A 13,469-nucleotide genomic window follows, 5' to 3' on the forward strand; every position below is an offset into this window, starting at 1 on the left:
GAGGAGTAGACGGTGTTGCAGACAGGTGCGCCTCCACAGCCCGTTTCATTTTCTCTCGATCCTTTCAAGTCCCAGAGCCATGGAGACCCGTAAGGAAAACAAGGTAAGGAAACAACCCATGAAACCCAAAGACAAGAAACGGAAAGAGAAGAAATACAAAACAGGGCGGTTTATAAGGAGAAAATCGCTGCGATCTTTTGGGAATTTCATGGGAAGGATCCTTAAAACTTTGGGCACTTTAGCGCACTTTGGCGACGCGGAACCGCAGGACGCAGAGGACGACGACGGAGGGTTCGGCCAAAGCGAAACAGGAGGTTTTAAAGACAACTGTTCACAGATATCCAGGGACGGTACGGTGAAGAAAAGCTCCACGGTGTCCTCTGTTAGAGATCGGCTGTCCTTATGTTACGGGGATAAGACTCCCGGTGTGTTGGGGCTGAAGAACCACGGCAACACCTGTTTCATGAACGCCGTGGTCCAGTGTCTCAGTAACACGGATCTGCTGGCTGAGTATTTGGGTTTGGAGCAGTATAAGTCGGATGTGTGTCACAAGAGGGTGAACGGGGAGGTAAGAGGAGAGGATCTGAGCGGACAGACTACCAGGGGAGAGGTGACCGAGCAGCTGGCGTCCCTGGTCCGTGCGCTCTGGACTCTGGAGTACACCCCACAGCTGTCCGTGGAGTTCAAGGTGAGGACTGAGGGCTGGAGGGGTGCGTGGATACTACTAGTACATGTCATGACATAAAGATTAGGTCCAATTTTCCCTCAAGATTACAAAAAAATAAAATAAAATAAGTGCAGCTATATGCGTTAATATTATTGTTATGTGTGGAAGTGGATAAAGACAAAACTGGATAAAACATAGGTGTGATTATTTGCAATTTCAATACACACAATGACAATGGCAAGACAGTTCATCCAAAAACCAGACACAATAAGCTTACCAGGTGTTTCAGTATAAAAGCAGCAGAAATGGGTTTCCTGGTTTCAAAATAAACCTCCTGAATTCCCTTCATTTGATGACTTCCAGGGTGGGGAAGCAAAATTTACAATGAACATTTAGTTGTTTTTTTTCTCAGCAGGCACTACGTCAATTGTTTTGAAACCAAACATATATTGATGTCATAATCATACCTAACACTATTATCCATACCTTTTCAGAAACTTTTGCCCATATGAGTAATCAGGAAAGCAAATCCAGTATTTATTTAACCCATAAAGACCCAAACATCCACCGTTGATGAAAAGCATCTACTGATTTAAGCTGTTAAATAACTTCTGATCCACTAATCCTATCTATCCATGCAAATAATTGGGGTAAAGTACAGTTTTTTGTCTTTTCATGGTCATCAAATATGACCCATTTGGACGTTCAGAAGCTCTGTAGTGAACGTGGAAACACTGTCATCTTCTACAACATTGATTCACCAGTAAAACTCACAGAGTTGGATCAATGACAGCGGATGGACACACTGGGTTTATGTTCAGTTATTGATAGATTTGCTTAAAAGTACATTTTTCTTCAGTTTTCTCTGTTTCTGATATGAAAACACTCAACTTTAATCTGAGCTTTTATGAACATCTACATGATCAGGAAATTAAATAAAAGAAAATACTTGATTTTCACTGAAAAAAAAACAAAATACAGAGGATAATATTACAATAAATGGTGATAAATTGCTTAACAAAAGGTTAAATAGAAAGAAAAATTCATTTGGGAACTGACACAAAAGTCACTCTGGGTCTTTATGGGTTAAGAACACTTTTTGCCAACACAAATGTGTATGTCAGAAAAAGCCCACAGACAAAACACAAACATAATCTGATAGAATCAGATATGAATTTTAAACAGAAATCCCCTTGTCACCTCAGAATTCAACAAGAGAGTTAAAGTAAGTGCAATGTAAACATCTTGAAATCTGCTTTCTCTCAACAATAAACATATCTTAACATTTTCATGGAGCCACCACAAGGAAAAAATAAATATAATGCAGTATAATCTGCTAAAATAAACATTTTGGTCCCAGTTTAACTTTTAAACAGAAAACACATCACAATTCAAGGCATGTCAAGGCAAGGGTTAAACATTTTAATACTAAATACTACATATACAGGGTGGGGAAGCAAAATTTACAATGAACATTTAGTTGTTTTTTCTCAGCAGGCACTACGTCAATTGTTTTGAAACCAAACATATATTGATGTCATAATCATACCTAACACTATTATCCATACCTTTTCAGAAACTTTTGCCCATATGAGTAATCAGGAAAGCAAACGTCAAAGAGTGTGTGATTTGCTGAATGCACTCGTCACACCAAAGGAGATTTCAAAAATAGTTGGAGTGTCCATAAAGACTGTTTATAATGGAAAGAAGAGAATGACTATGAGCAAAACTATTACGAGAAAGTCTGGAAGATACTATTAAAGAAGAATGGGAGAAGTTGTCACCCGAATATTTGAGGAACACTTGCACAAGTTTCAGGAAGCGTGTGAAGGCAGTTATTGAGATAGAAGGAGGACACATAGAATAAAAACATTTTCTAATATGTACATTTTCTTGTGGCGAATAAATTCTTATGACTTTCAATAAACTAATTGGTCATACACTGTCTTACAATCCCTGCCTCAAAATATTGTAAATTTTGCTTCCCCACCCTGTATGTACTTTATTCCAAGTGCATTCCTTTATACTTGTAACATTAATCCAGTGTTTTTCAACCTTGAGGTCGGGACACCACTTGGGGTTGCCTGGAATTCAAATGGGGTCGCCTGAAATTTCTAGTAATTGATTTAAATAAATAAATAAATAAATGAATAAAATATATGGTGAGCTGAAAGAGACAATCCCAATACATGACAAACTCTGAGTCTGAAACTGAAGCACTGTGGTACTGTTTTAGGGCTGAACGATATGGACAAAATTTCATATCTCGATATTCATGCCAGATATCTCGATATCAATACGATATGACTACGGGTTTGGTGAAAACCAAGCATTTTTCAGAAAAATACTAACATCATAATACTAAAGAATGTGGAAAGTGCAGTTTTATTTATAAGAACTCACTGCCAGTCATCAACATTAACATAAAGTACAAATAAATTAAATTTGTTGTGACTTCCAGAGCTGTACATGCAGGGCGAGCGCGGGGGAAATCTATATCGTTTATATCGTTGCTTTTTTGATATTTATATCTTGAATGTTCATATCTCGATATCGATACGATAACGATATATCTTTCAGCCCTATACTGTTTATCTTTCAAATGTTCATTGTGGTCAGTTTCAGATGCTGCAGCTCTTTCATAATTCATAGTTTGAGTTCTTGTTTGTTCAGTATTAATTGTCAGCCTTTTAAATCCAAGCTGGACTGACTGTACATATCCTGACCAAGGAAAATCAAATGCTCACTTTGTGCAGTAATCTACACCTGGCTTTTCTGCCTCTGTCCATAATAATATATGTAAGGGTAGAGACTGCGATCTGGTAGGATCGGCGATTCTACCAGTAGAGACTCCGATCGTAGTCTCTACCAGTAGAAACTCCGATCAGAGTCTCTACTGGTAGAAACTCCGATCCTGCCCGTAGAAGGGTTAGGGTTATGGGTTAGGTTTAGGGTTAGGGTTCGGATCGGAGTTTCTACCAGTAGAGACTCTGATCGGAGTTTCTACTGGTAGAGACTACGATCGGAGTCTCTACTGGTAGAATCGCCGATCCTACCAGATCGCAGTCTCTACCCTGACATATACAATATGTAGACTAAATATCATCTAAAATTAACATTTATTTGCAACATAGTATAGCAAACTATCACATGATCAAAAACAAATTAATTTTAGCAAAAAAATAAAATAAAAATAAAATCTCTGTTTTGAATGTCCGGGGTTGGCAGAAATTTGTGATGTTAAAATGGGGTCACGAGCCATAAAAGTTTGGGAACCACTGCACTAATCTGCTGTTCATCCTGCCATGACTCAATGCCACCAACATGAAACAGCCACTGTCTAGAGCACAGGTGTCAAACATGCGGCCCGGGGGCCAAATCCAGCTCGCCAAAGGGTCCAGTCCCTTGGGATGAATTAGTGAAATGCAAAAATTACACTGAAGATATTAACAATCCTTTTAGTTCAGGTTCCACATTCAGACCAGTTCAATCTCAAGTGGGTCAGACCAGTGAAATACTATCATAATAACTTAGAAATAAGCACAACTCCAAATGTTTCTCTTTGTAAATGTAAATATTTTCATGTATTTACACTAAAACAAAATGAAATTTCACAGAAAATGTGAACAACCTGAACAAATATGAACAACCTGAAATGTCTTAAGAGAAGTAAGTACAATTTTAATAATATTCTACCTGTTATTAAATGTTTGGTGTATTTTTTATATTATAATTCTGTTGGGTCTCTGTAAACTTAATTTGATTCTGATTTGAATTGATAAAGCACTTTGTGACTCTGTCTGTGAAAAGTGCTCTATAAATAAAATTTACTTTACTTTACTTATAATGTAAATGTGTAAATGATAAACTGAGGCAGAAGTTTGTTAAAATTACACTTATTTTTTTCAGTTTGTTCATGTTATTCACATTGTTTGAAAGGATAGTTTGTAGATGTAAACCTTTTCATAGTGTAAATTAACTTTTTTCACTCTAAAACCTAGAGAAAAGTTTGGAGTTGACATTATTTATATATTATTATGTTATTATTTTACTGGTCCGGCCCACTTCAGATCAAATTTAGCTGAATATGGCCCCTGAACTAAAATGAGTTCGACACCCCTGGTCTAGAGAATGATGTGTGATTTCTGAGTAGTACAGGGTGATTGGAAAGTAACTAGGCATTAAAAATTGGTAATAAAATACATATTCCTATTACAAATATAATGACACATATGTTCTTTATTGCATGGGAAAATGAAAGTAAATCTTCATATTTCAACGTAAGCACTGGTGGCAAAAAAAAAAAAAAAAACAGTTTACTGAAACAGCCATGGATGGAATGAACCACCTTCTGAAGGACGTCGTCTGGGATACAACTGAGAACCTCCTGAATCCATGAATGAGAAATAAAGACTATAAGAAAATAAATCTCCATTAGTGTTGTCTGTTAAAAAAAAAAAAAAAAAAATTTCGTCAAGACTTCAGTGATGCTAAAAATTCTATAAGCAATTTGTAATGCCTAGTTACTTTTCACCCACCCTGTATTTCCTGCTGTGCATCTACAAGAGCTGAACAAATCCTTCAGTGAGCTCTGAGTGTAGTTCAAAGTGCAAAACTCAGCCCGGTTGTCCCATTTCTGTGAACAAAGACGCACAGGTTATTTTTATTATTGTTTACTGAGCTGGTGGTAGTTTCAGGTGTGTGTGGTTACTGATTACACCGGAGTATCTCAGTATCTCAGTTTGACTCACCTGATTTCCAGATCACTTATTTACATTCCCCGACTGTCTCGTGTGTTGAGTCAAGTATTGACTCAAGCTGCATGTGATAGCAGTGTTAAGGCCATATTACAGCAAGGAAATTTCAAAAATCAACAAGTGGTCACACACCAGGCGTCTTGGAGCTGCAGTCAGGTGTATGTTTTTATGTCGGTGCTCCTGGGCCTCCAGCCTTCCCTCTGGGCTTATTGGATGACAGCAAAGCAGTTGGCTTGCTGAACAGTAACTCTCAGCAAGCACCAACAGCCTGGAGGAGGTTCTAGGGGAGGAGGTATGCAACATGCGTACAAATACACACATTCACACTCCGGTGGGATGACATTAGGATGTCATTCATAATGGAAAAGGTGTGTATTTGATATTTATCACAGTGACTTTGTGTGACTTTGATTCTCATTCACAATTAATACTTTTTGATGAATTAATAATATAGAAATGATAGACAGTGCACAATGAAATATATATAAAATCTGTCACATAATAAGATTATAATTTATACTGAAGAGCTTGGTGCTATTTTGATCTAAAATTGATTTTCCTCTAAATAATGATCTAAAAAAAAAGTCAAGATGTTACAAACCATTAATGATGTACGTCCTGGAAACATTTTATGGAATTGATGTAAACTTGAATGATGTGCAGCCTCATTTATGGGAGTGTGCAGACTTTTAAAACGATAAATATGTCAGATATTTTCCCTCGTGTTTGTTTACTGTGATAGTGTCGAGACAGAGAGATGACAGGAAACCAGGGAGCGATGAAGTGGGTAATGACATGCAGCAACTCATTAAATGAGGTTGGCCTCAAACTCAGAATGTTGCGGTTCATAGTCGACACCCCAGTCCTGCAAATTTATGAAGGATTGATGTCCAAGTAGGTCATCGTACTGATGCCACATTGCACAGCAAAGCTTTGGCACTGTATTGTGTCACTTTATTAATGATCAAACTGTCCACATGCAACAAAAAAGTCTAAATACACTGTCACACATAAAGTTGGAAAAAGGATTTTTACCTCTTCTCTTCCCATGAAATGATTTTGACAATGCTATTTACTCTTGATAAAATAAATGGACTCATTATGTAACCCACAGTGTACTAACAGGCTAAATGTGGTTGCCGTCTTTGTAAATATCACAGCTCTGGATGAAAACATTGCAAAATGAGTCCCAGAACTTTGTCTGAATGCATCACATTATGTTTAAATAGAGGTATTGCCTTCCTTTTGTTGTCTGTTGACTATCCACTCATTATTGGTAGTGTTAAAAAGAAAACATGCCCTCCACTGCCCCTTTCCCTCCATTCCCTTTTACGTCTCCACAGTGTTTCGTTTCTATCTGCTCATCCTAGGGTGAAACAGAGGAGAGAGGATGTTTACTGTAGCAAGTGCATTCAGCCTAGAAAAGAACCCCCCCCCCCCCCCCCGCTGAGATGCCAACGGTGTTGTGCACTTAGAGAGAAAGGAAGGGAAAGACGGAAGAAGAGACGTTATTACCAGTAAACAAAACTATCGTCCCCTGGTGATTCTAATAAGACCCCCCTCCCCAGTCTGTAATCACAGAAGAAGACACTCAAGTCCTCTTTTATCTCAGAATCTCACTACACTTAAAGAAAAGAATGTGAAATCTCTTGCATGGCATGTGAGAAAGTATAAGACTCTTTTTTTTTGAAACTTTAGATGCTAACTTTTTTGTTTTGTGATTGGTATTAGGATGAATTAGAGTCATGAGCTTGTCAGGAGGAGTGACAATGTCTCTGCAGAAGACAGTAGAATGGAGCAACCACAGCCTTTTTACTATTATATAGCTGGGAGTTATGTCATGATGTAATGCTGGGTGCATCTTTGGAAAGTTTGACTTGAAGCGAGAAAACAAGCTTTGTTTTAAATTCCCAACTTTGACAAATCCAAGCACAATACAGTATTTACAGTTATTGCTATATGGGTGCTTCTATGAAACTGGGTTTACTTTGGCACTTTACCAGCTTTTTAGACCCATAATAGAAGAGAAATTTAGACATATTTCCCCCCAGGATGTACCTAATGATGACCTCAGATGAATGCAAAAAAAATATATACTCTTGTTGTGAGCCATCCCAAAATTAATGAATTTTTAATCAAATATTGGGGACAAAAATAGGACCAAATTGGGACATGAAAAACTACCTAGGTGTCAGTGCATTTTATTTTGAAAACACAGTTTGAAATGGTCTTATATAGAGCTATAAATAAAGACACTGTGTTAAATTTGATGATCCTAGTAGTTTTTCTAATCCAGACATGTGGGTTTTTCATGAATCAGCAGTCTCGTTCAAGGTTTTGTGTGTAACCCATCGTGTCCACTTGCATTACATACAGAACCTGCCAGGTTAAATACATATAAATCGCAAATGATTTTGCAACAGTGGTCATTTTTGTGAAACACTCTGCCTTGCATGATTAATTCAATTCCCAAAATATACCTGAGGGAATAAAGAGATATTAAAAAAACAGCAGTGTGTAATTTTCGTGACCTTTTCACTGTTACATACAGATTTTTATATTAAATATAATGTAAAATAATATGAAAATGTGTTTTATCTGAAAAATAGTTTCTCTTTTACCTCAGTAAATATTTATTTTTAAAATAGACCCAAAGTGCTTCCAAACTTGCTTCATAACACTAGTCAACAAGTGGTTTGAATTTTTAACCCCATGTCCTGTTTTTAGGGTCCAGTTTCATAGATGCACCCAAGTACATTAATTTCACATTCACTGCCTTTTTTTTTTCTAGTTCAGAATTGAAGGCATACCTGCACTTCCCTGGTAGAGTAATCTAATTGCATGGTAAAAGTAGGGCTGCATGATATTGGAAAAAAACGACATTGCAGTCTTTTTTTAACCCTGCAATATATATTGCAATATGAAAAAATACTGAGGAGTATATAATAGCTGTGTGGTGCCGATGGAAATGGTCAAACAAATTAGTTGTGTCACCTGTTGTTGTTGCAACAGGTGCAAGGCACTATGGACACTAGGGTTGGGAATCTCTGATCCGATATATTAAAGATACATGTGTGACACCTCACGATGCGATATGATACGATTCACACCCAAGTCATGATACAGAGAGATTAAGCACGTTCTGATTCAACACATTCATTGTGGTAAAAAAAAATATGGAGTACAATTCAATGAGCTTGATTATTTATTAATCAAATAAGACCATGACTTTTCACAAAGTGGATTTTGGACTTTGTTTCCAGTCATTTCTCGGCAGATTTTTCACACTCAACTTCTTGCTCCCTCACCAAATCAATTTGTACTGTAGGTAATACAGAAAAAGGTTCTGTCACTTTAAGAGACACCTGCGCAAGGTATGCACTGTTAGATATGTATGTCACTGTTTAGGGAAGTATCTCCTGTATGTGCGGCAGTATTCAATACAGTTGATATAGTAAAAAGTACACATGTCGTCACCTCCCTTCTAAGTCTTGTCAGATTCACATACAGACATTACAGTATTCATCCACAGCGCTCGTGCCACAGTCCATCCACAGAGCTCATACTGGTGTGTGCACGAGGTGCGCGTTAACGTGAGTCTGCAGAAAAGAAAAACTTTACCCAAATAAATAGTAACACTTTTAAATGTGAGTAAAAATATATTCTATTGAACGGATCAAATTTTATCAATTCAAACATTCAGTAACCGATGCGTCGCAATATCATTCCAAACTTTTCATTCACTCGCAGCTTCTCTACCGGTGCATTCGGACTGTGCACACACGTGTGGGCGTATCGATACAAACCGGTTAATCTTCCCATCCCTAATCGACACAGAACACGTGTTTCAATTACATCCTTCGTGTAGCTGAAATAATTCCAGATAAATGACGTTGCTTTTCTTTTTGGCACCAACTCTTCATTTATGGTGATTTTCTCTTGTTCGTTGCTCATTTTTCAGTGTTGTTACTAGTGACTCACTCCAAACTGATTAGGAACAATTGTGATTGGTGGATCGCTGTGCACAGTCTGTGTCAGGTACCCTTGAAATTAGATGAGAACACACTGAGTTCATTCGCCTCCTACATCGCAGGACCTGTGATGTGACTATTGCGCACACATACATTGCGATGACGATGCTCAAACGATATATTGCGCAGCGCTACTTTAAAGCATAACACTTTAAGTTTGATTGATATGAAATCTACCATTAAATGCACCTATACCTTCAAATAACAGTGATCAGGCAAATGTAGATGGTAAATGTAAAGGTCAAGCTCTCTAGCTTTACCATAACTGCTTCAATACACATTTGATGTTGATGAAAGCTGCAGGGATGAAGTGTCCTTTTATTGCCTGCTTTAAAAGTTGTCTACATCCATTTAGGTTGATGACTGAGTGAGCTCTCTCTTTACTGCTTTACACTCCTGACCTAAAGGATTTAACAACACAGTAACTACTTTCCGAAGTTGCAGACTGGAGCTCGGATTCATCTTTTTTACGCTTGACAGGATGCAGTTCTGTGAGGCCAGCGGAGCTCTGCTGGGAAGATGAAGCCTGGTGTTTTAAGTAGTTGTGTTTGTTCTGGGAGCAAAGGAAGTGTGTGACAGTGAGGACGGGCAGTGAGACTGATGGTTTGTTTGTCTTTGCCTGCCTCTGCTCTCCTTCAAGGACCACTCTCAGTCTCACTCTCAGAGGTGAAGACGCATACATAGTGCACAGAAAGGATGTAGTAGTGAGGATATATACCACCTGGACGCTCTGTGCTGAATTTGCACAATGTGGCTGCCTCTCATTTAGGTTTAATTGCAGCATTTTTGCGGTGGAGCAGATGGAGTTTAGCCGTGTAATCAGTATAAGGCCAGAGGATTTTATTTTTAAAGAATAAAATAGATCAGTATATATTATATTTGGTCAGAGGAACAGTATTTGTTTCGCTGTTGAAGTGAGCAGGGAAGTAATAATGCTTTAAACCGTTTATCTCAGACTCATAAAACTCAAGCTAGACAACTTACATGTACTGTAACGGAGTCACCAGATGCTACTTGGAAGCAGCATGAATTCTCACGACTCAGTGAGTTGCACTCCATTATACTTACACTGCTGTGACAAAAAACAATAAAAAAACATAAGCAGGAGTGTGTCAGTGTAAGCACTACAATATAGAGCAGGTTTATTATTCAAGCTATGATTTATCTATCAAATTATAATCACAAGATGTAGGAAACCATGGGAATAAATCAGTCTTTATTATATTGGCGTGTGAGACTTGACATCGCTGGATTGTGGCAGAGGTTACAGGATGATTTTCTGACTTTATCGCATTGAGGGGAAGCAGCTCAGAATGGCATGTGGCTCTTGATACCATGACAGATACAGTCTCATTCACAGTACATTCCCAGTTGTGCAAACAATAGCATATTTACAACCTCAGCTGTGAATCCTTGGAGTATCAATTTTTCAGTCTCAGCAGAGCCCAGGGAACCTTTGTAAAGCTGTAAACCTTTCAGAGGTGATTATTTCTATAGCATCTCATCCCTTCTTATTTCTTACTGATCGCTTACGAATCCCACAGAGGGGCCATCTGTGGCCACGCAGGCTTTTTTCCGTCCTGACTTGTTGGCAGGCTTATCAAAGGGTTTCTCAAAAACATCAGTCACACAAGACGCTGTGTTAAGATTTGTTATTAAAATATGTGGTTGTTCTCCATTGTTTTGGAGGTTAATCCAGCGTAGCCTTGGTTGGAATACTGCACCGTAGTTTAGACAAGGCAAGCTGGTGAGAAAACAGGTGCTATGCTAAGTAATGCAGGTGTGTGTTTTGTTGTTACGTGTGTGTGTGTGTGTGTGTTCTTACTCCATGTGTGGTTGTGAATGGAGCTCAGCTGGGACTGATTACTGAAGTGAATAGCTCTTATAGGATAGAGAGGAAAGAAAAGGAGGGCCAATGGAGAATGAAGAAGAGGGGGATAGTGAAGTGTGTGTGCGTGTGTGTGTGTGTGTGTGTGTGTGTGTGTGTGTGTGTGTGTGTGTTTGTGTGTGTATGTATGAGGGATGGAGGGAGGAACTGGATAGATGAAACACTGGTGTAAGTAGAGGCTGTAAGTGATGACTGCCCTGTGTCCGGTCTGTTCCAACAGCGGAGAGGGAGCTGAAAAATGAAACAGCAAATGGAGTAGCCAGTAATGACAGATTCTATCCAATCTCGTCCAGCCACACCTGGGGAATGGGTAGTGTGTGTGTGTGTGTGTGTGTGTGCGTGTGTAGTTAGTCTTAAGGTTATAACCCTGTCATAATTCTTCAGTATCACTATCTGTCCATCGCTAAGAAAGCCTGTTTGGCAGGCCAGACCATGAAGAAGAGAAGTGATGTAAATGTTTTTTTTAGGGAGAGAGGGTAGGGTCGTTTGCTTGATGTATGTTTATAGTAAATTCCTGACCTGCCAGTGCTCTGATCCATCTTTGTTTACAGAGTAGGAGGATGGATGTGGGGAGAACAGGAGAGGGTAATGGTGCAAGGTGAAGCAAAGGTAGTGAGATAAGACGCTAAACAACAGACATCTGGGTTTGCAGGTAGAATAACTCTGTTGACTGCTGGGAGGTCACGACCCCTCGCTGAGGAGACTGCAGATGTTTACGGCTGCCTGGTGTCGTCCTGTTGTTTTTCTCTAATGCTTTCTGTTTCTTTGTGTTTCTTTATTTGTGGGAAAGGTGGTTGTCCTTGGTTCTATTGTCTTTTTGTCTTAATGTAAAAAGTGGAATAAAAAGTGATAGAAAAGTGTGTGGGCTGCTGTGGCTCAGAAGGTAGAGCAGGTTGTCCAATAACTGAAGGGTTGGCGGTTCAAATCCCGCTCTGTCCTAGTCATGTGCTGTCGTGTTCCTGGGCAAGACACTTCACCCTCCTTGCCTCCAATGCTACACTGGTATATGATTGTGTATGAGGAAGGTGTGAACTGGCAGCCATGCTTCTGTCAGTCTACCCCAGGGCAGCTGTGGCTACATATGTAGTTTACCCCCACCAGAGGGGAATGAATAATGGATCCACTGTACGCGCTTTGAGTATGTGTTCATAGAAAAGCACTATATAAATCTAATCCATTACTATTATTAAAAAAGTATTTTCTGTAAAAGACCTGGTTGTTTTGCTTTGGAAGATTCCACTTCTTATAGGAAGGGGTTACATTAAATCAGTGTTTTTCAACCTTGGGGTCGGGACCCCATGTGGGGTCGCCTGAAATTTCAAATTTCAAAATTCAAATGGGGTCACCTTAAATTTCTAATAATTGATAAAAAAAAAAAACAAAACGTACTAATAAAAATATATGGTGAGTTGAGAGAAACAATCACAATCCATAAAAGACATGACAAACTGAAGCTAAAACTGAAGCACTGTGGTTCTGTTTATCTGTCAAATGTTCTTTGTGGTCAGTTTCGGATGCTGCAGCTCTTTCATAATTCGTAGTTTGAGTTCTTGTTTGTTCAGTATTAATTGTCAGCCTTGTAAATCCAAGCTGGACTGACTGTACGTATCCTGACCAAGGAAAATAAAATTCTCATTTTGTGCAGTAATCTATCTATCTATCTATCTATCTATCTATCTATCTATCTATCTATCTATCTATCTATCTATCTATCTATCTATCTATCTATCTATCTATCTATCTATCTATCTATCTATCTATCTATCTATCTATCTATCTATCTATCTATCTATCTATCTATCTATCTATCTATCTATCTATCTTTATTCAAATAGCACTTTTCATACATTAAGGATGTAGCACAAAGTGGTTTACATATAAGTTTAAAAATCTGTACCACCCCCCACCCACCCACACACACTCACACACACACACTTAAAAAGACTGACTGAGCACGAGAGGACCAGAAAATAAAAGTAAAAGAGGAGGCGCTGTCTCAGGGAGCCATCCGCACCAGGAGGCAGCCGCTGACCCCGGCAACCAGGTGCCAGCGACACAGCGCCGCATCCCAACCAGTGGGAGAGGGCCAACTGCCACCTGGCTTTTCTGCCTCCGTCCGTAATAAT

General features: G+C 38.8%; 1 protein-coding gene across 1 annotated transcript in view; it reads left to right on the forward strand.

Moving 5' to 3' along the window:
* usp43a (ubiquitin specific peptidase 43a) overlaps nucleotides 1-13,469 on the forward strand; it is a 211,892-nt gene continuing 198,423 nt past the window's right edge. Inside the window, exon 1 of the mRNA XM_030137013.1 lies at nucleotides 1-688. Within this exon, the coding sequence (XP_029992873.1) occupies nucleotides 80-688 (609 nt within the window). The 5' untranslated portion in view covers nucleotides 1-79. The remainder of the gene's footprint in view (nucleotides 689-13,469) is intronic.

Source organism: Sphaeramia orbicularis, chromosome 1, assembly GCF_902148855.1.
Source record: "Sphaeramia orbicularis chromosome 1, fSphaOr1.1, whole genome shotgun sequence".
In the NCBI taxonomy this organism is placed as follows: domain Eukaryota; kingdom Metazoa; phylum Chordata; class Actinopteri; order Kurtiformes; family Apogonidae; genus Sphaeramia; species Sphaeramia orbicularis.